The sequence below is a fragment of the Amphiprion ocellaris genome, chromosome 11 (assembly GCF_022539595.1).
Source record: "Amphiprion ocellaris isolate individual 3 ecotype Okinawa chromosome 11, ASM2253959v1, whole genome shotgun sequence".
Classification (NCBI taxonomy): Eukaryota; Metazoa; Chordata; class Actinopteri; family Pomacentridae; genus Amphiprion; species Amphiprion ocellaris.
In genome coordinates, this window is record NC_072776.1 from 1,079,888 (window position 1) to 1,106,465 (window position 26,578).

A 26,578-nucleotide genomic window follows, 5' to 3' on the forward strand; every position below is an offset into this window, starting at 1 on the left:
TTTGGAGATATTGAACCCTTATACATAACATTTTGGGTAAGATCTTCTTAATAATCTTAATCTTATTTTAAGACCATCTTATCTTTAATAAGAAGAAGAAGAAAAAGAAGAAGAAGGAGAAGAATCACCAGTCTGACTGCTCATGAAATTCTCATAATTCTGCCAAAATATTTTACAGAATTTAGTTTTGGTGTTTTGGGTCCCAAACAACTAAAAACACGAATATTTTTGTTGCATCCAGTCACTTTCTTCCTCAAGACTGCTCTCAGCTTCACCTCGCTTTAAAGTAAATGCATAAATACATTCTAATTACCGATAGCTTGCCTGCAGCATTTAGTCTTGCATAAACTGTATTTTACTTTCAAAACCAAAATGCACTCCACTTCCTGTGTCCGTGCGCCTTTTGGTATCGAGCTTGACTCCTGTCGTCCCCCGGCTTCTTGTTTTCAGCTCCAAGTTGTGCTGTAACACTGCCACTATGCGGATAACCCAGTGCATGTCACCTGAATTGACCGTGAGAGTTCCTGGAGGCTGTGCGAGGTTCGGGTTTGACCCAGTCGGTCTGACACCTCCGCGGCACTTTGACGCACAGGTTACGCACATGTTACCTGGCGGTGCGGAGCTGCTGGGTTGGTTCTGGTACAGCTGGCGCGTCCGGAGGTGTTTGTGTACATTATGTTCATGCCTGCTTTTCTGCGGCAGACGATCTATAGGGAGCAGTCTAGTGTTTTTTTTCTCCCGGTGTGTGTGTGTGTGTGTGTGTGTGTGTGTGTGTGTGTGTGTGTGTGTGTGTACTGTCTGGCTCGGATGTCCTCAGATGGCCGGTTCGTTGCGCAGGCAAGTAACGGCCGTGACGCAGAGGCACGTGCGGGATGAACGGGGCTGCAGCGTCACGGCGACACACACACACACACACACACACACACACACACACACACACACACACACACACACACACACACACACACACACACACACATACACACACACAAATCATAATAATACAATAGCCCAATATGCACATTGCAGAATCCTCATCACGCAGTGAGATCAGCTGCTCTCGGATCAGATCCAGCTGCAGAAATCAGCCCAACCTCTCGCTGTTTCATACGTCAGAGCTGATTTGATCTGGACACGTGACTCTGATTAGCTTTTTTTTCCCAGGTTAATTGAAGCAGCAGAGGACAAACTGTCAACTGCTTCTCAAATCTCCTCCTCTATAACATACAGCTGTCTGTGTGTTCAGGAGAGTAAAGTAGGTCACAGCCCAGGAAAATCAAAAGTAAACGTCATCTGTCGTTGGATTAGTTTGCACCAGACTACAGAATAAAAGACGCCCTGCAGGCTGTTGACCCAAGGCTGGTCCTGCCCTCCTGATCCCTCTTATTGGTTGTTATCTGTTGCTATGGCACCAGACAGGAAGTGGACATTGTATTTTATTTTTCTCTGAAAAATTTAAAACTTTGACTAATTCTAAATGAGTTTTTTTTGGGGGGGTTGTTTTTTTGCAGACACTCCAGTCTCACCAAAACCCAGACTGGAGTCTTTTTTAATGGTTGTTATCATTCAAGAAATGCTCAGAGAAATGCCCATCTGATCAGAGACTGATCAGATGGGGGGCTTAGTTAAAGAGGTCGAAAGGTTAATTATCAGATCTGATATTTAGCATTTTTCTGATTAGCTGTGTCAGTATCTTGTATCTATATCATAATTCTATGGCATTTGAACAAAGTTTTGTGCTGGAATTTGTTTTTCTTAATTTTGACACCAAGGTTGTAATTTTTTTCTGCTATCATAGGAAATATCAGTTCCAGATATCAGTTATGGGACTTATTTGGTATTTGCCTTGAAAAAAAAACATATTGACCAAGCCCTGCCTGAGTGAAAGTCATCCTGTAGATTGCATTCTAGTTCCTTCTTCTCTTTATGTCCACATAAATATGTATGGAGCTACATAATGTCTATACAGCAGGACCTCATCATAGCAGCACATAGAAGAATTATCAGCATCAGACAACAACTTGACTTGGACATGTGATCTACTAGCTGTTTGAGATTAATTAAAGCAGTGGAGCATGCTTTTATAAACATACAGCTGCCTTTATATGAAGTAGAGGGGAATTAAGCAGCCGAAGGAGATAAGAATAAATGTCGTCTGTCATTGGAATAAAAGATGCCACAGATGCTGTTGACCCAAGGTTGGTGGGTGTCCCAAAGAACCGCCCTTATTGGTTGTTCTCTGTTGCTATGGCACCAGACGTCGGATGCTGAAGCTTCATCCGCGACATATGTGCTGGTGCAGCAGTAAGTGGTTGCAGGGATGGAGAGTCAGAGGTGGGTGAGCGATGTGTGTGTGTGTGTGTGTGTGTGTGTGTGTGTGTGTGTGTGTGTGTGTGTGTGTGTGTGTTGCTCATGTTGTGGGGGACACTGATCAGTTTAGAGTCACATTTTGGAGACAAAGCAAGTTCCTATAGGCTTAACCCTCCTGTTGTCCTCATTTACGGGCACCAAAAAATATCGTTTCCTTTTCTGAAAAAAATCAAAAAAATCAGCAAAAAAATTCCCCAAATTTCTGAGAATGTGCAAAACCTTCAGGAAGAAAATTCCAATAATTCCTTAAAAGTTTCCCTTGAAATTTTAGTTTTAAAAAAATTCCCAAATTTGGCAAAAAATTATTGTAAATATTTTCAGAAAATGAGTAAAAATCTTCCAAAAAAATCCTAAAAATATCTAAAGTGACTCCATATATATCAGTATAACTTCTAATATTTTCTTTAAGAACATTCACATAAAAATCTACCAAAATCCAGTGAAATTCGCTGGATTTTGGTAGATTTTTTTTGTGAATGTTCATAAGAAACATTTTGAAAATTTCTTTTTTTCCACCAAAAAATGTCCAAAGATTTCCCAAAAATGTGGACATCAGAAGTTTCACTGTGAAAATATATTTTTTTCCACATTTTCAAACTTTAAAACGGGTCAATTTTGACCCACAGGACGACACGAGGCTTAACCTCAGTGTGTTTTTCGACTGTGGGAGGAAGCTGGATTACTCGGAGAAAACCCACACATGAACAGGGAGATCATGGAAACTCCACACTGAAAGATCCTAGGAAGGTTGGGATGCAAATCAGGGATCTTCTAGCTGTGAGGCGACAGTGCTAACAACTGAGAAAAAAAAAAAACCCTCAAGTAACAGTGACTGAGAACACGCAGCTCATAAATGTTCATAAATCCATACCAAATATCATTCAAAAGCAGCAGCATCAAAGAACAGCATTCAGCATGTGTCCACCTACACTCATTTGCAAGTTTATTAGATAAACCTTGCTTAAAAATAATACTAGACTTGAGAGCTGACTGAGGAAGAATTTTCTTAAACCAAAGCAAAAGCAGCTGAGACTATAAACTGCTATGTAGTCTGACCATACCTTCTCTCCTTTGGTTCCCTAGTGACAATCTAGAATCTCTAGTTTTGAAAGGTGCTATAGAAATAAGATTTATTATTATATTGTGATGTACTTTTACCTAAGTTAATGATGTAAGCACTTATTCAACTGAATATACAGTTCCCTGTTTGTAAAATGCCCGTGTTTTGTTTCCTCTGAGCCAATGGCCTTGTGTTTCATGATTCAAATCATTTTTAAAAAATGAGTGAAAGAGCTGCAACAAAATTCTATTTTAGCATCGTCTGGATTTACAGAGTTTCATAAGCTGGTGCTTCAAACAATCTTTGTCTCCAGTGAAGTTGAAGCATAAAATGTGTGACTCATCCTGTGTTCCTGAACCAGAGCCAATACAGTAAACATGTGACTTAGTCAACTTAAGATTTCCTCCGGTTACACAAGCAAACACTCAAGTAAAGTAAAAAGTAAAGTTTTATTAAAAAAAAAAAAAAAAAAAAAAAAAGGACCTCAAACTTTAGCAGATAAACTCACCAACATTTTATTCTCTCATACTTTTTCCTTTTTTTTCTAAAAACAAATAATCCATCAAATATTGCACAGTAAAAACACATAAAAGTAAAAATATTAGATACTTTAAAAGTAAGTCAGTACAACCTTCATTAGAAAATGATGCAGACAAGTTTTCTACTTTGGAGAAAGTGGTATAGGATTGGTTGGTCCTTTTTTTGTAGCATCTTCTCCTGTTTTGGCCCCAGAGAAAAAGTCCAGAATATGACTTTGTACATACGACCTTATGTGAGTTCTTTCAGGTCCACGGAACGTTTGGCAAATGATTCGAGACTTCAATCATCCACAGCTCACACGACTCCTCAGATGAACCCAAAAATGAGGAAGAAGAAGGTGCGTGCAGGTAAACGGGGAGATTGCTCCTTCAGAAGGTTATGCACACAGTGAGGAAGCACCTCAACATACTACAAAGATGACAGGCTCTGTGGGACTTCATCCGCCTTCTTGGACAGTAGGTATCCACACCAGTGCTTCCGGTTAGCTGCATAGATCCAGAGTTTTGTCTCCTCTACAGTAAATGATCCTGGAGATCCATTGTGCAGGTTACAGTTAAACCTCTCCGTGTTAGTTAAGTTTGGCACTGATGCGAATCCACTGAAGAGCCTGCCTGGTGTACTGGACGGCGTGAGCAATGCTACTGTGCAGAGTCAATGGCCCAGACAGTGTATTCAAGTAGTTGAAGAACTCTGTAATAAGAAAGGAAGACGGAGCTCGTAAGGAATCCAAAACACAGAAATTAGATGCTTGACTTTTTCATGCACTGGAAAAAATGCTCCTCTCAAAACAAAAAAAAAAAAACTTGTTTCAATGAACTTTTACCTTGAAATAAGTGACAAAATCTGCCAATAGAACACGTGAAAAATGGCTTGGTAAGATTTCTTGAAATAAGATAAGATATTTAGAATCTTGAGATCTTAAATTTAGCTAGGGAAATTTATTTGAAGCTCTATTTTACCAGGATTGTTAAGCTTAGGTATCTTAAAATGAGCCAGATATGCTTCAAAAATAGTAGTTTTTCACTCAAAAATAGATTTTTGCTTTCATGTAACCTCCTAATTTGAGATGTATTAACCCTCCTGTTGTCTTTATTTACGGGCACCAAAAAATATTGTTTCCTTGTCTGAAAAAAATGCCAAAAATTCAGCAAAAAAATTCCCCAAATTTCTGAAAATTTACAAAACCTTCAGGAAGAAAATTCCAATAATTCCTTAACAGTTTCCCTTAAAAGTTTTATTTTTGAAAAATCCCCCAAATGTGGCAAGAAAAGTCTTGTAAATATTTTCAAAAAAGAGTAAAAATCTTCCAAAAACAATCCTAAAAATATCTAAAGTGATTCCATATATATCAGTAAAATATTCTCTAATATTCTCTATAAGAACATTCACAAAAAAATCAACCAAAATCCAGTGAAATTCGCTGGATTTTGGTTGATTTTTTTTGTGAATGTTCTTAAGAAACATTTTACCATTTCTTTTTTCCACCAAAAAATGTTCAAAGATTTCCCAGAAATGTTGAAAATGTGGACATCAGAAGTTTCACTGTGGAAATATATTTTTTCCCACATTTTCAAACTTTAAAACAGGTCAATTATGGTTAAACATATTTTGAGTTTTCTACTAAAATTCAACTCAAAAATTCAACTCAAAACAAGATAATTTCAAGATTGTTTGACTGAACAAGATATTTAAGATATATTGTCTTAAAACAAGTCCCTCCATCTGCTGAAATGTCTCTTGTTACATGAATTTATCTTAAATCAAGTGGGATGAGACATTTTGACTAAAAATAAGACAAACAGACTTGGTAAGATTTAGAGTTTTTGCAGTGTGATAGTTTGCTGCCACCATGTACCTTTGTTCTCCTTGGCCAGGTTGTCTGCCACCTCCCAGTATTCGTAGCTGTACAGGACACTGTTGGTGATGTTCAGGTGGTTGGCTGCCATCTGGTGGATGCGTTGGGGAATGCTTATGAGTGACGCAGAGCTGCTGCTGCCCCCATGTGAACCTCGACTGATGTGTATGGCATTAGGTGAGAGTGAAGAAGGGGGTCCTCCTGCACCCCTGGGAGTGAAAGCACATGTAGAGCAGAACAGTGAAGCTTCAGTGGCTGGAGAGGAGCCAAGTGGAATAAACAGACAGCCTGTAGTGCAGAGTTATTATCCACCTACTTCCTAGAGTCAGTCCAACAGGGTGGTGTAGTAGGCACTTTGGGAGAACTCTGTAATAACAAGAAAATAATGAGGCTTCTTAAATCATCCACACCTAAATGTTTGTGTTCTACCTGTCCATAAACCGAAAAGAGAAAAAAGTCTCTTTGTCTGAGTGGAAATGGAAACAGACTTGTCGTTTTTAGACGCACCTTAAAATAGTCGAGCAGCACTTTGGAGTATTTCAGTGCGTGGTCCTTCTTTAAACGAAACATCTGCCAGTAAAGGAGGGCAAGGCATCGGAAACTGTGGATACACAAACACAAATCAAGAGAGACTCACACAGAACACAAATCATCCTCAAAGTGCAGGTCCTTCAGCGTGATGATAGATGAGACATAAACAAAGGAGATGACATACGCACCACAGAACCGCCAGCTGTTTGTCTTCCTGTCTCGCCCCGGGCCCCGAGTGGCTCTTCAGCCTCATTGCATACCTGAAGACACAGGGCTGTTAGCTCTGGAGCTGCAGTTCGTGTTTATCTCCATGTCCAAGTTCAAATTACTCGCGTCAATATGAAGTTTACCTAATGAGCTCCACCGTCTCTGAGTACATGGTATAAGGAGATTTTGCCTCCAGTGGCCCTTCCTCCATTGCTTTTCCACACTCCATGAAGGAGAGAGCAGCGTCGACGTAGTTCACAGCCTTCCCGAGCTTATCCACCTGGAAGAAAAATGCAAGACAAAGGCAGAGAAAAGAGTCAAAGATGGAAAGTGGAGATTAAAAGAATACTTCAACAATGTGTTCAGAAGCAAGACTTGTCTGTTGTGACAGGATTTGAAAATGGCAAAGTTTTGTCTTGGTGACAATATAAACATATACAGCTGAGAGTCATGATTTAAATTAAATTAAATTAAAGAGAAGTTGCTCTGCATGCTTTTCTGATTCCATTACCTGTTTGGAGGAGAAAACAGTCCATAATTAACCAATTTGGTGCACTTGGAAACTGCATAATTTTACCCGTTGTGAAAGCGTAGTTGGTTCTGTTTTCACCTTTTCGGAGTGTTTGTGTGTGTTGCCATCGTGGCAAATTGTGGTCCTGGAAGTAGCCACTGCAGTGGGATCTACCACAAAGGTAGTTTTGAGTGCTCTGACAGGTGTTTATGTGTCTGCCTGTGTGTGGACAGATCTTGTCAACACGATCACAACCGTGCAAGATGCGGTCACGAAACTTGACGGGTGTTTAACTGAGATGTGGCCCGACCCATGAGAGCAGTCATGTAATAATATTGTAATGCCTACCAAACAGGCTGCTTCTGAGTCTAAACAACAACATACAAAGAGGCGTCGGGGCTGGTGTGATCCCACTGTAACATGATCTGTAGTTTCTCTTAACTCTGTGACCCTGAGCCAGGTCTTCGTGCTAAGCTACGCTAAACACATCAGGACAAATCTCTCCATAAACCTGTGGATCAGAAAATGTTCTTCAACTACCTCTTTTCCCGTGGAAAGCTCGACATAGTCATTGGTTTACCCGGACTATCACCAAATTGTAGTTTTTATTGTATTTTGTAGCTGAAATAGTCTTACTCCATAGTAGGTTATTTGATTTCCTTAACCCTCGTGTCGTCCTGTGGGTCAGATTGACCCATTTTAAAGCTTGAAAATGTGGGAAAAAAAATATTTTCACAGTGAAACTTCTGATGTCCACATTTTCAACATTTTTGGGAAATCTTTGAACATTTCATGGTGGAAAAAAATAAATGCTAAAAATGTTTCATAAGAACATTCACATAGATATTTTTAGGTTTTTTTTGGAAGATTCTTACTCATTTTTTGAAAATATTTTCTTGCCAAATTTGGGGGATTTTTTAAAAAAAATAATACTTTTAAGGGAAACTTTTTTTGATGGTATATTTTCACAGTGAAAACTTCCCCATTTTTAACATTTTTGGAAAACTTTTGAACATTTTTGGGTATAAAAAAAGAAATCTTAAAAAATGTTTCTTTAAGAACATTCACAAAAAAAATCAACCAAAATCCAGCAAATTTTGCTGGATTTTGGTTGATTTTGCTTTCTAAATGTTCTTAAAGTAAATATTAGAAGTTTTACTGATATATATGGAGTCATTTTATGTATTTTTGGGAGTTTTTCTTGAAGATTTTTACAAATTTTTAAAAAAAATATTTACAATTTATATTTTTAAATTTTTAAAAGTTTTTATTTCTTGCCAAATTTGGGGGATTTATTGATTTTTTAAAAAATAAAACTTTTAAGGGAAACTTTTAAGGAATTATTGGAATTTTCTTCCTGAAGGTTTTGCAAATTTTCAGAAATTTGGGGAATTTTGTTGTTGAATTTTTGGATTTTTTTCAGACAAGGAAACAATATTCTTTGGTGCCAGTAAATGAAGACAACAGGAGGGTTAACAGTTGTGAAACTTTCAAAAGTGAAAAGAACAAAAGTATAATGTACGTACATAATTTAGCACATGCATACACAACTTCGTATGTTTTTCTCTGAAGCACATTCCATGGAAACCAATCTGTCATGTGAATTCTGCTGCTTCAATGCTTACTGATATTAAACTGCTTTTATAACTGATATTTGTGTTACCCAAAAGCGGATTTTTTCAGTGACTGTACAACATCCATGAAAGATCAGTGACTCACCATCGCATCAGCACGGTGCTTCATCCTCTTAGCTTCATGTAAGTAGTACTCAGCATGGTGAGGACTGGAAAATTACACAAAAACATAGGAATAATAGAGAGAGTTCAGTACAGTGTTTATTTTTTTCACGCCATCAGTAAGTCACACACGTGTCTGCTGTCTGTTTATCTGACAAACAGTGTGGGCTGTGTGTAGCTGAGTAAATAATTGAATGTAATGTATATATTTTTTGGTGAATCTTCTCAAAATGTGAATATTATTTCCGTTATTATTTTGGGGCTATTCCTCTGTTTCTTTAGTCAAGTAGTTTATATTTGTCTATATATGGTTCCAGTTTACCTGTTGTAGCGGGGGGGTCATTAATTAGTGGCACACACGTACGAGGCACACGTGACCATCACGTGACGAGCCAGACGGCTTCTGATGAGGTAAGACTTACGGTGATGCTCCTGCTTAATTGTTGATCTAACGGCCGTAAAATATTGTTAGGCTCTTCAAGACTTCATAAAAACGTAAGGAATAGATATTAATGATTTTTGAGTGAATTCTGATTGTAATTTTGATCGGTTAAACTTATGTTTTAAAACGATTTTCTGATAATTACCGCGGATTGTCGTTCTCATTCGCATGTGTTCAGCCTGCTGCAGGAGAGAGAGAGACTACACTGCTGCCTGTGTGTGTCGCTGTGTTGTGACCTGTACCTCTCCTTTATAGGTGGCTTTTGATGTTATGTATTTTGTTTGTTGTTGTTTATTTGCTGTGTAATATATATAGATATTTTTTAAAAAGCCGTACGGGTTCTGATGAGGAGAGAGAGAGAGAGACACTACACTGCTGTGTGTGTGTGTGTGTGTGTGTGTGTGTGTGTGTGTGTGTGTGTGTGTGTGTGTGTGTGTTGTGACCTGTGCCTCTCCTTTATAGAGTAAATGTGCTGATCCTGTGGACTGTGAGCGATCATTTTAAGTCTGCTACATGTGCAGTGATGTCTAAGTGTGACTGCTCACGTTTCGTGGTTTGGTACAGTCCCTCGGTGTCCTGCAGGGCCCCACGTCTCGGATGGTGGTTGAGGCTGTTTTGACACTTTAACACATTCCACTTCCATCTTGGGCTGAGTGTAGAAAAGCGGTGAAATAAATCAGCATCATAGCTGTGATGAGCTAAACAAGCAGCTGTTCTGCACTGCAAAAACTCTAAATCTTACCAAGTCTGTTTGTCTTATTTTTAGTCAAAATGTCTCATCCCACTTGATTTAAGATAAATTCACTCAAGAGACATTTCAGCAGATGGAGGGGCTTGTTTTAAGACAATGCATCTGAAATATCCAAACAATCTTGAAATTATCTTGTTTTGAGTTGTATTTTACAAGAAAACTCAAAATAAGTTTAATATATCTTAAATTAGGAGGTTACATGAAAGCAAAAATCTATTTCTGAGTGAAAAACTATTAATTTTTTTAAGCGTGTCTGGCTTATTTTAAGACACCTAATCTTGACAATCCTGGTAAAATAGAGCTTAAAATAAGTTTTCTCAGCTAATTTTAAGATCTCAAGATTCTAAATATCATATCTTACTTCACGGAATCTTACCAAGACATTTTTCACTTGATCTATTGGCAGATTTTTTCACTTATTTCAAGGTAAAAGTTCCTTGAAACAAGTTTTTTTTCTTGTTTTGAGAGGGGCATTTTTTCCAGTGTGTGCTACCTTTATGGCTGAATCTCTGTTCTTGTCTTTGTTCTTGGGGGTGTTCTGCTGCTCTGGAGCTTTTGTTTTGGAGGTAGATTTGGTGGACTCGGGGCTCTGCGGTAGGGGAGACAAGGGAGACAGGGGGGACAGTGGCCTCTTACTGTCCAGGTACTCCTCCAAGTACCTGCAAGTGCACACATCATACGGATGCAAACACCACTTAATAGGGGACTGGCACTGCACCTTTGTAAGCATGAATTGCATTTCTGAGACAAAATGTTTGTTACCCATTGTGCGTGGTTCCAGTCACAAGGTTCTCAGCTGTGAGAGACGAGGACTCTGTGGGACCTGAGAGGTCATTTGCATAAGGAAGGCTTCTCTTGCTTTCTCTGTGAGACACACCATTCTCCAGCTGGTCACACACAAACACACGTATGCATGATTTAACCCTCCTGTTGTCTTCATTTATGAGCACCAAAAAATATTGTTTCCTTGTCTGAAAAAATCCAAAAATTCAGCAAAAAAATTCCCCAAATTTCTGAAAATTTGCAAAACCTTCAGAAAGAAAATTCCAATAATTCCTTAAAAGTTTCCCTTAAAAGTTTTATTTTTTAAAAAACCCCGCAAATGTGGCAAGAAAATTCTTGTAAATATTTTCAAAAAATGAGTAAAAATCTTCCAAAAAAATCCTAAAAATATCTAAAGTGATTCCATATATATCAGTAAAACTTCTAATATTTTCGTAAGAAGATTCACATAAAAATAAACCAAAATCCAGCAAAATTTGCTGGATTTTGGTTGATTTTTTTTCGGAATGTTCTTAAACATTTTTTTAAAGATTTTTTTTTGACACCAAAAAATGTTGAAAAATTCTCCAAAAATGTGGAAGTTTTCACTGTGAAAATATATCATCAAAAAAAATTTCCCTTAAAAGTATTATTTAAAAAATGTCCCTCAGATTTGGCAAGAAATTATTTTCAAGAAATGAGCAAAAATCTTCCAAAAAAAATCTTAAAAATATCTAAAGTGATTCCATATATATCAGTAAAACTTCTAATATTTTCTTTAAGAACATTCACAAAAAAATCAATCATCTATGCACAGCAACTTGTAGAAACATTCAGCCAAGGAGAAAACTGAACATGCACATTGTCTACCTTGCGTTTCCTTTTGTTGTCTTTCGTGGGCGTCTCGGGAACAAACAGGTGTTTCATAGCCTCTCTTTGCTTGTCCTTGTTTGATGCAGAAGAGGAGGAAGAGGACGGCTTCTTCACAGGGGAGTTAGTCGTGCTGTCTGGGACCCTCTTGAGAAGACAGAGGTCTATGTGCACCACCAGATTCCTCAGCCCTCGCTGGGAGGAAGGTTGGGCCTTTTCACTTCGCCCAAATGGGACCAGGGTGTAGAGTTTTTGCTTCCCCTCACTTTGCTGCTCCTTGCTTGGGGTACCTGAGCTGGCTCCTCGGGGCTGCACCACCCTCGGCCTGTTGGCGTCAGGTCCGCCGGGGTCTTGGCCTTTCTTGGTGAGTCTCTTGTGAGAGGTGGAGTCTGCTGGAGCTTTGGCAACTGGAGCCTGACATTCAGATTCTGAATCTGAATTTGAAGAGGAAGAGGCCGAGGAAGAGGGTCTATGAGGAGACGGGGAACGTGAAGGAAGAGGAGGTGAGAAGTCTCTGTCCTCCTCACTTCTGGGTCCCTTCTTTGTCCTCCCCTGATGGTGCGAGTCGTCCTGAAGGCGGTGTCGCTCGCTGCTGCTCGGCCCTCTCTGTTTTGGCCATTCGTGTCGGTGTTGCTGCTCCCTCTTCCTCCTGTTTTCTCCTCTTGCTGCCTCCTCTCTCCTCCTCTGCCGTTCTATCACTCCGTCGTCCTCCTCTTCCTCCTCCTCTTCTTCAGCCGAACTATGAATCCAGGGACGTCTCAGTAGCTGCTCCTCCGCCAGCCTCTTGTCTTCCTTTCTCTCCGGTTTCCCCTCTAGTTTCTCCCTGTGTCTGTCCTCCTTTCTTTCATGTTTTCTCCTCTCTACGTGGGTCAGATGATCCCTTCTGTGTTCCACTTCCTGTTCCTTCGCTTCGGGTTTCTTCTGTGATGATTTTGCCTGATTAACATGTGTAGATGTTGGAGCTGTAGCCTCCAAAGACTTGGACCTATGCTTTAGGCTAGAGATGGACCGACGGTTCAACCCAGTGCTAGAATTATGAGCAGCTTTAGAGGTAGATTGGGAGTGAGAACTGTGACCAGTGTTGGCTTCACAACTAGAGGGGACTAAGTGCTTTGCCCTCGTGGGACTACGCTGTGAGCTCGGTTGAAACGGAGGCCGGGACCTAGGGTTGGACCTGCTACTCTGGTGATGTGATGTGTTTTTAGCTTGGGGAACCTCAGCAAGCTCTTTAGGGCTGGAATGAAAAATAGGTTTAAGTCTAGATTTGCAGCTTTGACTTTGATTAGAGGATAAAACCACCGAAATCTTTGACTTGCTTTGGTTTTGGTTTTGGTCTCGGTCCGGTGGGGGTCGATGCTTAGGCCTGTGCTGAAGATGAGTGTTACTTGTGGGCTTGCTCTTCGTGTCGGCATTAGGGGCAATCCATGGCCGGATTTTTGTCCTGTGGGGATTGGTTGTCAGGCCAGGGTGGTGACTCTGAACCTCGGGGTAGTGGCAAACCCTGGAAGGAGCAGGTACACTGGGACTGGGGCTTCTTGGAGGATCTCTCGGTATAGGGCTAGGGCTACGGCTGGCTCCTGGGCTCCCGCACGGACTGGGGCAAACACTTGGAACTGGACTGGGGATCGGGCTATGTCTTGGACTAGGGCTGGGACTTGGACAAGTGCTAGGGAAGGGGCTGGGACTCGGACAGTAGCTGTAACCGGGGCTCGGTAAGGAGCCGTGGTTGTGGCTGTAACTGAACTGCGGGCTGGGAATGGGACTTTGGCTGGGACTGTATTCCTGATTGCTGTCCCACGACAGGGCTGGAGATGGGGCTCGCTGGGTGTGAGGTGAGAGCAGGTGTCTGGGAATGCTCTGAGAGGGATCTTGTTCACTTTGGGCAGATTTTTTTTGGGACTTCTTCAGCCATTTATCTAACTGCCACTGGGCAGCAGAGGGATGGTCAGTCTTTAAAAACACACAAACACACAAACACACAAGGAACGAAACGGTAAATATTAATCAGAAAGTAGATACATGTAAAACTTTGCTGAGATTCATTCAGTTTTTACACATTTCTTGAGCCCATATATATACAGACATTATTTTTTAATGCAATTCGGGTTCTCGGATTTGATTGAATTTCCTTTTCTGTAAAACTATAGTTCATATTATTGTAATATTTATGATGTAACTGTGTAAATAGCATTTTAGAGTGGCTAATAATAATAATAATTAAAAAGAGGCTATTTTGACACCAGCAGATTTAAGAAACTCACCAAATTTACACTATTTATCACATTTAAAAACTGTACAAACAGAAAGAACTGTCAGATTTTCAACTTTTTGGTGGTCCTTGATGACTCATCTGTAAAAATTAGAAAATGGAACCAAATCTAAGCACAAAACCATGATATTTCATCAAGATCGCTTTATTACAAATGTCTTCTTTTTAAAGAAAAAACAAATCCCCCCCAAATAAACAATTTTCCCAAGCCAGATTCTGTAAAAAAGAAAAAATTCTGCACTCGTCCCCACAGCCATGAAGCCATTACAGACTCAGCTGCAACCAATGGTCACATGACAAAAATTATTTGACTTTTGGGCTGAACTGCAGGCTGTGTGTACACAGAGCAGATGGAGAAAAGTCTGGAAACAAAAGTGTAAGTAGTAAAACATCTAAAGAATGCAGAGCTACCATTTTTCCCCAGCATTGGTAACGCATGTGGGAACTTGGAAAAATGTTGTGCATGTTTATTCCAGGCTTTTTTCAATGTTTGTAAAAAAAAAATCCCTCTTTTTTTTCATTGATTTATGACATTATAACTGGTGCACAGACAACATTCCCAAGTTCTCTGTATTTCTAGCCATTGTTGTTCTGTAGAAGTGCAGGACTTTACACTGCAGAGAAGAAAGGACTCTAAAATGAGCCAAAAACCCAGAAATTGCATGGAGCTCAAAAAGGTTAATACAGTTTTCAGTTCAATCTTTAACCCTCGTGTCGTCCTGTGGGTCAGATTGACCCGGTTTAAAGTTTGAAAATGTGGGAAAAAATATATATTTTCATAGTGAAACTTCTGATGTCCACATTTTCAACATTTTTGGGAAATCTTTGAACATTTTTTGGTGGAAAAAAGAAATGTTAAAAATGTTTCTTAAGAACATTCACAAAAAAATCAACCATTTTTTGTGAATGTTCTTAAAGAAAATATTAGAAGTTTTACTGATAAATACGTAATCACTTTAGATATAATTATCGGATATGTTTTGGAATATATTTTCTCATTTTTTGAAAATATTTACAAGAATTTTAATATTTATATTATTATTTATATTTTAATATTTTTTGGAGGAGGGTTAATGTTATATTTAACCCTCCTGTTGTCTTCAGCAAAAAAAAATCCACAAATTTCTGAAAATTTGCAAAACCTTCAGGAAGAAAATTCCAATAATTCCTTAAAAGTTTCCCTTGAAAGTTTTATTTAAAAAAAAAAAAATCCCCAAATTTCGCTAGAAAATTCCTGTAAATATTTTCAAAAAATGAGTAAAAATCTTCCAAAAAATCCTAAAAATATCTGAAGTGATTCCATATATATCAGTAAAACTTCTCATATTTTCTTTAGGAACTGGATTTTGGTTGATTTTTTTCTGAATGTTCTTCAGAAACATTTTTAACATTTCTTTTTTTCCACCAAAAAATGTTCAAAAATTTCCCGAAAATGTTGAAAATGTGGACATCAGAAGTTTCACTGTGAAAATATTTTTTTTTCTCCACATTTTCAAACTTTAAAGCGGGTCAATTTGACCCGCAGGACGACATGAAGGTTAACCAAGTAGAGGAATGACAGATGGATCAACATCTGCACATTCAAATTGAACTTTACAACACAGCACATAAATACCTCACTAGCTCAGATGCTTTAGGAACTACTTAAATTTCAGAAGACAGACTGTGATTATGATTTATGCCAACAAAGCGGAGCTGCAGCTGACATTCTGACCTCCTTTCGGTACTCGCTACATGGACTCAGTCACTCTGTGCTTCCAGTGGCTCAACCCCCATCCAATTACGCCAAATGACTCACATAATGTTTGCTTCGCTGCGAACCAGAAGAATCAGAAGAACACATGACAAAGCACTCAGTAACACAAAACAGAGAGGGTACTCACGGCTCCAGAGCAAACTTCTTTCTCTCTTTCTCTTTTTCTGTCGTAGCTGACCGGGAGCTAAATTAAAACTCTCTATTCCTCAAGTCAAACACTGACCCCCGCCTCACCCACCTCACCCACCCTCCCCTCATCGCTCGCCCTCTTTCCAGAGAAGACACTGCATCTCTTGTACTGTCTCGACTCCCCTCCCTCCATCCCTCCCTTCTTTTTCTGTCCCTCCCTTTTTCTCTCACTACCTGGAACTCTGGATTTGCTGCTTCCACAAATCCAACCCCCAGGCTTTTCCTTGGGAGACACTCAAACACTCCCGAGTAAATGGAAAACACATGGCGTACACCACCCCCCCACAAACACACTCTCCCTCTCTGGCTCTATAGGGGCCCAATGTGGTGCATGTTTAGCAATACAGTCGGCTACAGGGCCTTCCATTCATAAAAGAGGAGCAGGTTTCCCCTTCGTAAACCAAACCCCCACAAAGCCCCGCACCTCCAAACACCCATCGTACCGACTGTGTCCACCCCTCTAATCAGTCAGCGTTTATTAGAAATGATAATAAATAAAAACCCAACGGCTCCATGTTCTCTCGTGCATTATTGTTGTGAAAATGAACTCTAGTTCTGGTGAACTTCCACCTCCTGAGGGCTTTCCTCTTTAACCCTCCTGTTGTCCTCATTTATGGGCACCAAAAATATTGTTTCCTTGTCTGAAAAAAAATTTAAAAATTCAGCAAAAAAATTCCCCAGATTTCTAAAAATTTGCAAAACCTTCAGGAAGAAAATTCCAATAATTCCTTAAAAGTTTCCCTTAAAAGTTTTATATTAAAAAAAAATCAATAAATACCCCAAATTTGGCAAGAAATAAAAATATTTTTAAAAAAACGTAATTTAAAAAAAAAAAATGAGTGAAATTCTTCCCCCAAAAAAATCCTAAAAATATATATATCAAAAATATAAAATAAAATGTATATCAGTAAAACTTCTGATATTTTCTTTAAGAACATTCACAAAAAAATCAACCAAAATCCAGCGAAATTCACTCGATTTTGGTTGATTTTTTTGTGAATGTTCTTCAGAAACATTTTTAACATTTCTTTTTTTTCCCACAAAAAATGTTTCAAAAATGTTAAAAATGTGGAAGTTTTCACTCTGTGAAAATATATCATCAAAAAGTTTCCCTTAAAAGTATTATTTTTTTTAAAAATTCCCTAAATTTGGGAAGAAAATATTTTCAAAAAATGAGTAAAAATCTTCCAAAAAAATCCTAAAAATACCTAAAGTGATTCCATATATATCAATAGAACTTCTGATATTTTCTTTAATAACATTCACAAAAAATCAACCAAAATCCAGTGAATTTCACTGGATTTTGGTTGATTTTTTTTGTGAATGTTCTTAAGAAACATTTTTAACATTTATTTTTTTCCACCAAAAAATGTTCAAAGATTTTCCAAAAATGTTGAAAATGTGGACATCAGAAGTTTCACTATGAAAATATATTTTTTTCCACATTTTCAAACTTTAAAACGGGTCAATTTTGACCCGCAGGACAACACCAGGGTTAAGACAGCCTTGTTGACATGACACCAAGGCACTAATTCCCAGCACTGCCTCTGCCCTCAACCCCCACTCCAACCCTCATGCATTCCTCATTCCTTCGTCCCTCCCACACCTGCCTCGAGGCCACTGCTCCCCGTGGAGAATTCACCCAAAGGGACATGAGTAGTGCAGACAGAAAAGCAGGAGAGGAGCTTTTCCTACCTCCTCGTTGTGGCACGACGGATGAGTGTCGACGGGTGACGCAGGCTCTGGGTGAACCTCTGGACTCTGGCTGGGGCTCCGGGAATGAAGGCTGCTGCTGCCCGACTCGACGGTGGAGTCTGAACCTGAAGAGTTGGAGCTGGAATATCTCACCCGCCTGCCATTTGTGTGCGCTCGCTGTGCTGACAGGCTGTCAGTCAACACACACATAAACATCAGAGAGAGGTCAGCGGAGGTACAGGCACACATACTGTTGTTATTCACACAGTTTAACTTACATTTACAGACAAAAACACATCATTTCCACAATGACCAAAAGTGAATACCTGTGTCTGTCCCAAGAAACTGACTCATGGATCGGCTTTAGGGAAAGAAAACAGAAACTTATCATTCACAGCTGCAGCAAAGAGAAGGCTCAGTGCATTTCCTCTCCTGGTTGATTGTCTTCACATACTTGGCATAGGGGTGTGTGAGAACAGCATTAAATACTACCAGAAAAACAGGCATCGTTCAGGAGGAGCTGCCAAACATTCAGCAACAGTTTTGCTTTGCACTTTCTTTTTCTTGTTCCTTTCATGTTCGCAGAATAACATGAAAATGTGGGGAAAAAAATTTTCACAGTGAAACTCCTGATGTTCACATTTTCAACATTTTTGGGAAGTTGTTGAAAATGTTTTGGTGGAAAAAAAGAAATGTTAAAAATATTTCTTAAGAACATTCACAAAAAAAATTACCAAAATCCAACGAATTTCGCTGGATTTTGGTAGATTTTTTTGTGAATGTTCTTAAAGAAAATATTAGAAGTTTTACTGATTATATATGGAATCATTTTAGATGGTTTTAGAAATTTTTTTTTTTAGAAGATTTTTACTCATTTTTAAAAAAATATTTACAATTTTTATGTTTTTAAATTTTATTTTTTTTTTTTACATTTTTATTTCTTACCAAATTTGGGGTATTTATTGATTTTTTAAAAATAAACTTTTTAGGGAAACTTTAAAGGAAGTATTGGAATTTTCTTCCTGAACAAAATATTAGAAGTTTTTACTGATTTATATATATATATATATATATATATATATATATATATATATATATATATATATATATATATATATGTATGTAATCATTTTAGATATTTTTAGGATTTTTTTGGAAGATTTTTACTCATTTTTGAAAATTTTTACGAGAATTTTCTTGCCAAATTTGGGGTATTTTTTAAAATAAAACTTTTAAGGGAAACTTTTAAGGAATTGTTGGAATTTTCTTCCCGAAGGTTTTGCAAATTTTCAGAAATTTAGGGATTTTTTTTGCTGAATTTCTGGATTTTTTTCAGACAAGGAAACAATATTTTTTGGTGCCCGTAAATGAGGACAACAGGAGGGTTAAAGAAATGGTTGATGATATGAAAAGATGATCGTTTCCTACCCGTTGATTGTCTTCGTCATCACTGCTCAGCTTCAGGTCATCAGCCAGCATGCTGAAAACAGACAGTCATAAATCCAGTGCTCCCTTTAATATAACTTATATGTATATATTACTCAAAGAAATGGACACTAAAATATATTTATGTGTTTGGAAACATCACCCAGTCTGATGGGATATGCTTCAATCAGTGAATCCAAAGATTTCAACATTTAAGTCTGATAGATTACAAAGCTTTTTCAAAATGTGTAAAATAAATAATCAAAGAAATTCAACTTTAAATTTTTATCTTTTTTTTTCTTTCGATTTATGGCATTATAACTTTGGTATAATGCAGGGGTGTCAAACATGCGGCCCGTGGGTCCAATCCGGCCCGTGAGACGACTTTATAAAGTGTAAAAATTCCTGAGAAGACATTCACTGCAAACTGTAAATTTGTAAAACTGTAAATTTCAAATAATTTCTAGACCATGTCATTGTTCTTTTATCATTTTGTGTGTGGTTTTGTAATATTTTGTCTTGTTTTGTTGTTTTTTGTCTTTTTTTCTGACTTGTTTTGATCAAAAAGTAAAATCCTCTCTGGTTCAGTTCCAGATAGCTGTGACTAATCGTTGTGTTCCTTTGGAGACACTCTGTGATCTGGAAGTTGTAATGTGGAAATGATAAACTGAGGATGAATGTTGCTGAAATTCAACTTCAACTAAAAAGATAATTCCTTAAATGTGATTATTTTCAGAATGGACTTTTTTGCACAACAACAAAGGAACCATTAGGAGTTGTGGTTATTTCTAGGTTATTATGCTGTGGTTTTACTGGTCTGGTCCACTGGAGATTAAACTGGACTGAATGTGGAACGTGAACTAGAATGGGTTTGACACCCCTGGTATATTGCAAGAAAAGCATTTGAGTTCTCTCTTCTTACAGCCGTCGTTGTGCTGTTTCCATAGAGATGCAGGACTTTATACTGCAGTGAAAAAAAGTTTGCAGTGACTAAAAAAAGTCACAGGAGCAAAAAAGCACTCAGAAACTGCTTGGGGTTAATTAAATTTATAAGCCAATTACAAAAACAATACAGTCTGTTGTCATAAACTTAGATTTTAAAATGAATTTTTCATAGAGATAAATACTACCAGTCAGTTTAAAATATTGTTTTCAACTGCTAAAGACAGGGGTGTCTAACATCTTAGTTCAGGTTCCACATTCAGCCCAATTTGATCTCAAGTGGACCGGACCAGTAAAACCACAGCAGAATAACCTATAAATAACCACAACTCCTAATTGTTCCTCTGTTTCAGTGCAAAAAAGTACATTCTGAAAATGTTGACATTTAAGCAATTATCTTTTTACAAAACATCATGAACAACCTAAAATTTCTGAAGAAAAATAAATTCAATTTCAGCAACATTCAGCCTCAGTTTATCATTTCCACATTACAACTTCCAGATCACAGAGAGTCTACAAAGGAACACAACATTTAGTCATCTGGAACTGAACCATAGAGGATTTTACTTAAAAAAAAAAGACAAAAAACAACTCAAAATATTACAAACATGAGACCAAAATGACAAAAGAACAATCTAGTATTTTACTTTCTGATCAAAACAACCTGTCATGGTCTAGAAATGATTTTAAATTTATAGTTTTACTAATTTACAATCTGCAGTTAATGTCTTCTCTGGAATTTTTACACTTTGAGGACCGGATTGGACCCTCTGGAGGGCCGCTTTTGGCCCGCGGGCCTCATGTCAAACACCCCTGCGTTAAGGTCTCATAATTGTTTGCCTTGTTAAGATACGTAACTAAACATGTCTCAATTAGATGGCAAAAACAATCCTCATGTGTGTGAAAAAAGACCTAAATATTTTTGAGAAGCTAACAAAAAAAACTGCTCTGTTACATAACGGCTGTGGGATAATGTGAGACATGCATTTGGCTACATGGCTGAACATGTGTTTCACATTAAAAGGAGGATGTAAGAAGTTAACAAACAGGAGCACATCGGTCTCCACTGACAGCTTGCAGGAATGTTAAGTGACCTGTGACCCGACCTACAGCCTGAAACACTGCTAACTGATGGTCCCTAGAAGTTGACCTCCCTTCACTCTCCCTCTCCCCATCATTCAGGCTTTTATTGTGGTGGGGTTCAGAATACATTTTAAAGAAGTTGCTGAGATGACTGCATCTATTCTGTGTGTGTGTCGTATTTTATTGGATATTTGAGTGCCACAGCAGCCGTTCTGGTTTGGTGACCTTTGGTGGATCATGTTTCTTCATGTCCCACTTACGATTTGTGAGGAGCCACGTGAGGATGACGACCCATTCTCAGCTGAACATCTCCCTGACCTGCCGGAGATCAGAAACCACAGATTAACCCTCCTGTTGTCCTCATTTACAGGCACCAAAAAATATTGTTTCCTTGTCTGAAAAAAATCCAAAAATTCAGTAAAAAAATTCCCCAAATTTCTGAAAATTTGCAAAACCTTCAGGAAGAAAATTCCAATAATTCCTTAAAAGTTTTATTTAAAAAAAAAAAAAAAAATCCCCCACATTTGGCAGGAAAATTCTTGTAAATATTTTCAAAAAATGAGTAAAAATCTTCAAAATAAATCCTAAAAATATCTAAAGTGATTCCATATATATCATTAAAATGTCTAATATTTTCTTTAAGAACATTCATATAAAAATCAACCAGCATCCAGCAAAATTCACAGAATTTTGGTCGATTTTTTTTTTTTGTGAATGTTCTTAAGAAACATTTTAAAGATTTTTTTTACACCAAAAAATGTTCAAAAATGTTAAAAATGTGGACGTTTTCACTGTGAAAATATATCATCAGAAAAAAATTTCCCTTAAAAATATTTTTTAAAAATCCCCCAAATTTGACAAGAAAATATTTTCAAAAAATGAGTAAAAATCTTCCAAAAAAAATTCCTGCAAACATCTAAAGTGATTCCATATATATCAGTAAAACTTCTGATATTTTCTTTAAGAACATTCACATAAAAATCAATGAAAACCCAGCGAAATTCACTGGATTTTGGTTGATTTTTATGGGGATGTTCTTAAACATTTTTAATATTTATTTTTTTCCACAAAAAATGTTTAAAGATTTCCCAGAAATGCTGAAAATTTGGACATCAGAAGTTTCACTGTGAAATTTTTATTTTTTAAATTTTTTTCCCCACATTTTCAAATTTTAAAACGGGTTAATTTTGACCCGCAGGACGACACGAGGGTTAAAGGGTGAAAATTATTGCACAAACCAGAAACCAAAAGAATGAAAAGATACATACTTTGTCTTTGCTGTGTTGCTGGCTGTTTTGCATCCTTTAGAAATAATGACAAAAAAAGTGAGTAACATTTCTGTTCTAACAGGTAAACTATTGCACTCCTACAAATGATGGAACAGAACCAGAGACTTTTTAAAATTCCACACATTCTTCTTCCTTCTGAAAATCTGGAAACTACATTATCCACAATGTATGCGAAAGAAAATACTGTAAAAACAACGTGAAAATGTGGCAGCAAAAAGTGTACAAACAGTGAAAATGACGGCAAATATCTGCAAAACAATTAGCATTTTAGGGGATTTAAATGCAATGAAAATAATGTAATTATACAGTCAAATGTGAGGGGGAAAGGCAAAGAAAAAAACAGTACCTTTCTTAAAAATGCAGGGGAAAAATAAAATAATGTAAAATATATTACAAAATCCTAGTCTTGCATTTTTTCAACCCTTAATGCCTCAATATACATTTTCTCAATCATCTAGCCTCAATCAGAGATGAGAAGCGAAGGAATCTCACTTTTTTAAACCTCCACTTACCCACATTTTTCAAATACATCTTAAAATCTGTAATCCCAGCCTACCTGACACTGACTCAAGTGACACTGGGTCAATATATAACTGCGGGACTTTTTGTATCATAGTTGACATTTTTGCTGTTTTCAGGCCTAAAATCAACATGACCGTCTATATCCAAACACCACATGGCATTTTAGAGAAAGATTCTTCTAAATATTATATGTACAGCTGAGTAAAATTGAAATAAATTTCTAAAGATATTGTAGTAAACCTGTTGACCGCTCTATATCTAATAAGTCTGGCCAGTCCATATAAAATGTGATATATTACCAAAAAAAAGAAATAACTGTCATGATTATCTCAACTTAATAAAAGAACACAATCCAAACTATTTCTGAATCAGCTCATTTTATTATTGTTTAGCTCATTAGAAGGTGGTTGGTATTAAATTCAGATGGTTATTTAGTTGACATTTTAGTGATATCCAGTCATTTTTATTAATAAGTGATTGTTTCTATAATAAACAATTCTGGAATTTGTAAAGACATGATCATAATGAACATAAAAACATTAATTGTTTTTTTTTTTTTTTTTTTTTTTAATTTTAATAAAAATGTATGCAGATATATCCCATGGACTTCATTATATATTGACCCCACTAACTTACAGACTTTTCATACTGTATGTAATATTATTCAGAAACGCATGTAAACAGACCACGTAAAGTCATGTGTGAAGTTTTCTTTAATCATTAAAGACAGAAAACACACACAAGCAGTCTGACAGACACCTTAGAGTTGTAGAGGATCCGCTGGGCCTGGTCTCCCCCCAAGGCCTGCTGGGATGTCCAGGACTGAGTCATGTCCTGAGGAACACAAACGAGGAGTCAGAGGTCAATGATGAGACGCCACTGTGATTGATGAAAACATTCAGGCGTCCTAAACCTGTCACCAGAACTTTCTTCATTTCTCCTTCACTTAGGAATAAAACTTTCATTTCCACGTGTACAGTGCAGCAGCTGGCTCTGATTAGCAGCTGTTCCTCCCCACCAGGGGGAGTCTGGCTGTGAATATCGGGGTTAGCTTGAGCTCCAGTGCAGGCTGAGAGATGAGGATCACACTTCAGGTGGCTGTGATGAGTCAGTGAGCAGAGTACATTAGAAACCACCGCTCATCACAGCTGATACATAAACAGGTGCAGCAGCAGCTCATTTGCACCGTGTTCCCTAAAACCTGACAATTCCATAGGATTATTCCTCATTACGAAAAAATAAGAAAAGCCACACACCATCATCTGTGTTAATAACTTTACAACACAGAACAATACTATAACAAACTGGAGACAAAGTGATAAGACAAAATGACAAAAACAAGACAGAAAACGACAAAAACAAGACATAAAATGGCAAAAATGTGACACAAAACAAGACACAACAAAACAAGACACAAAATGACAAAAACAAATAAGGATGAAAAGAAAGCACAGACAAGAAATGCATTCATCTGAGTCTGATGTTTAATTATTAAAATATATTACCGTTTCTCAACCAGTTTAATTTGATTATTGACTTGTATTAGATGTGATCTTTGCATACAGGGAGAGTTAAATGAATTGTTCCATACAGCAGTTATGGTGAATGTGACTGTTTCACTAATAAGTGATAAAGCTGTCAGTATGGAAAGACTCTCACATCTTAATGTACTGACATTAACCCAACGTACATTTTAGCACCACTTAGGTTTGGTCACCTGAGGCGGTTCCAGTATCTGGTCTGGTCCATGGACTAGTAGTGTGTAAAACAAAAAACAGGGTGGGATGAGCTTGGCACAGACCTGCATTCTCTGAGTGTAAAACACGATTCAAAAGTAATGTAAATGATGACCCTGAGGTAACATATCAGTGTCTGCGCTGAGTCCACATGATTATACGCCTGGCATGTTGTGAGAATGCACCTCGTTTCTTATTTGTTCTCTCTGCACAGCACTCCAGAGGAAAGCAGTCACATGCAGGAAGCTCTGCATCCACAGCACACTGTCTTTGCTCTGATTATGATCTCTTCTGATTCGATTGCCCGCAGTCACATTCAGACAAACCAGATCTCGTGGCTGCTGAAAAATTGGCCTGATTTTGTGCCGTTCATTTACCATTTTAGCATGATCTGGTTCTTCCGCTGTGTAATAATGGGGAAACGTGGGATTTCTGTCAGTGATTTATGTTCACGTAGCCGTCACCAAGTAAAGGAGGGAATGATGTTGCTCGACTGCTGCAGGAGTTAACGAGCTCTGGAAAAGGTCACGTTTTATCAGCTCTGACTTCTGACAATTGGTGCGGTTGGTGGGCTGAGTGCAGACCAGAGTGTGCGGGAACATCTTAAATCTTAACCCTCCTGTTGTCTTCATTTGTGGGGACCAAAAAATATTGTTTCATTGTTTGAAAAAAAAAAAATCCAAAAGTTCTGCAAAAAAAATTCCCCAAATTTCTGAAAATTTGCAAAACCTTCAGGAAGAAAATTCCAATAATTCCTTAAAAGTTTCCCTTAAAAGTTTTATTTTAAAAAATCCCCCAAATTTGGCAAGAAAATTCTTAAATATTTTCAAAAAAATGAGTAAAAATCTTCCAAAAAAATCCTAAAAATATCTTAAGTGATTCCATATATATCAGTAAAACTTCTAATATTTTCTTTAAGAACATTCAGAAAAAATCAACCAAAATCCAGTGAAGTTCACTGGATTTTGGTTTATTTTTTGTGAATGTTCTTAAGAAATATTTTTGTGAGATTTTCTTTTACACCAAAAAATGTTCAAAAATTTTCCAAAAATGTAAAAAATGTGGACGTTTTCACTGTGAAAATATATCATCAAAAAAAGTTTCCCTTAAAAGTATTATTTTTTTAAAAATCCCCAAATTTGGCAGGAAAATATTTTCAAAAAATGAGTAAAAATCTTCCAAAAAATCCTAAAATATCTAAAGTGATTCCATATATATCAGTAAAACTTCTAATATTCGCTTAAGAACGTTCACATAAAAATCTACCAAAATCCAGTGAAATTCGCTGGATTTTGGTTGATTTTTTGTGAGTGTTCTTAAGAAACATTCTTAACATTTCTTTTTTTCCCACCAAAAAAATGTTCAAAGATTTCCCAAAAATGTTGAAAATGGGGACATCAGAAGTTTCACTGTGAAAATATGTGTTTTTCCACATTTTCAAACTTTAAAACGGGTCAATTTTGACCCGCAGGACGACACGAGGGTTAACTCTAACAGGAGTCTGATCTCAGGGTATTTATTTTATTATTTCACTGCGATATGTTCCTAAGATGACACATTTTGTGAACCCAGTAGATGATCTCTAAATCTTGTTCTCTTCCTCTGCTACTCCTCCCTCCACAGTGAGCCCTGGAGGACGAGTGTTTCCTCTCTCCGCTCATCTTTTCACTTCATTGTCTCTCCTCCCTCAGTCACAGAGGACACAGCAGCAGCCCTCAACCCTTTCCTCTGCCAACAACAACAAGGTCTCCCAGGTGGAGCATTATGTGTTGCTATCTTCCTCCCACTTCCTTGTCTGTATCTAGTATATTGTTCTGCTCCTGCTCTAGTGGAAGAACACAGGGAAGAAGCAAAGAACTCCAGCAAAACACAAAAAGACAGAAGAGCAACGGGCCACGTAGCACAGACTAACAGGGTTTTTTTTTTATATATATATTGGCTGAAAGTATACGTCACTAATGCTGCTGACCAGAAAATTAATATGCAACAGGTTATGCACAGTCAGACCATTCTGCAACAAAGAATGGTCTGACTGCA

At 37.6% G+C, this 26,578-nt stretch overlaps 1 protein-coding gene and 1 long non-coding RNA gene across 2 annotated transcripts in view; one reads left to right on the forward strand and one right to left on the reverse strand.

The window, feature by feature from the left end:
• Positions 1 to 26,578, forward strand: part of LOC129350021 (uncharacterized) — a 59,488-nt gene that overhangs the window by 22,945 nt on the left and 9,965 nt on the right. The gene's annotated exons all lie outside the window — the stretch shown is intronic.
• aff3 (AF4/FMR2 family, member 3) overlaps positions 3,930 to 26,578 on the reverse strand; it is a 29,191-nt gene continuing 6,542 nt past the window's right edge. Inside the window, exons 3-19 of the mRNA XM_035957577.2 lie at positions 23,565 to 23,639; positions 22,263 to 22,296; positions 21,255 to 21,312; positions 18,973 to 19,024; positions 17,871 to 17,905; positions 17,545 to 17,734; positions 11,636 to 13,585; positions 10,766 to 10,890; positions 10,497 to 10,662; positions 9,798 to 9,901; positions 8,794 to 8,857; positions 6,707 to 6,843; positions 6,545 to 6,616; positions 6,333 to 6,426; positions 6,142 to 6,191; positions 5,826 to 6,034; positions 3,930 to 4,660 (exon numbers count right to left, since the gene is read on the reverse strand). Coding sequence (XP_035813470.2) covers positions 4,539 to 4,660; positions 5,826 to 6,034; positions 6,142 to 6,191; positions 6,333 to 6,426; positions 6,545 to 6,616; positions 6,707 to 6,843; positions 8,794 to 8,857; positions 9,798 to 9,901; positions 10,497 to 10,662; positions 10,766 to 10,890; positions 11,636 to 13,585; positions 17,545 to 17,734; positions 17,871 to 17,905; positions 18,973 to 19,024; positions 21,255 to 21,312; positions 22,263 to 22,296; positions 23,565 to 23,639 — 3,537 coding nt within the window. The 3' untranslated portion in view covers positions 3,930 to 4,538. The remainder of the gene's footprint in view (positions 4,661 to 5,825; positions 6,035 to 6,141; positions 6,192 to 6,332; positions 6,427 to 6,544; positions 6,617 to 6,706; positions 6,844 to 8,793; positions 8,858 to 9,797; positions 9,902 to 10,496; positions 10,663 to 10,765; positions 10,891 to 11,635; positions 13,586 to 17,544; positions 17,735 to 17,870; positions 17,906 to 18,972; positions 19,025 to 21,254; positions 21,313 to 22,262; positions 22,297 to 23,564; positions 23,640 to 26,578) is intronic.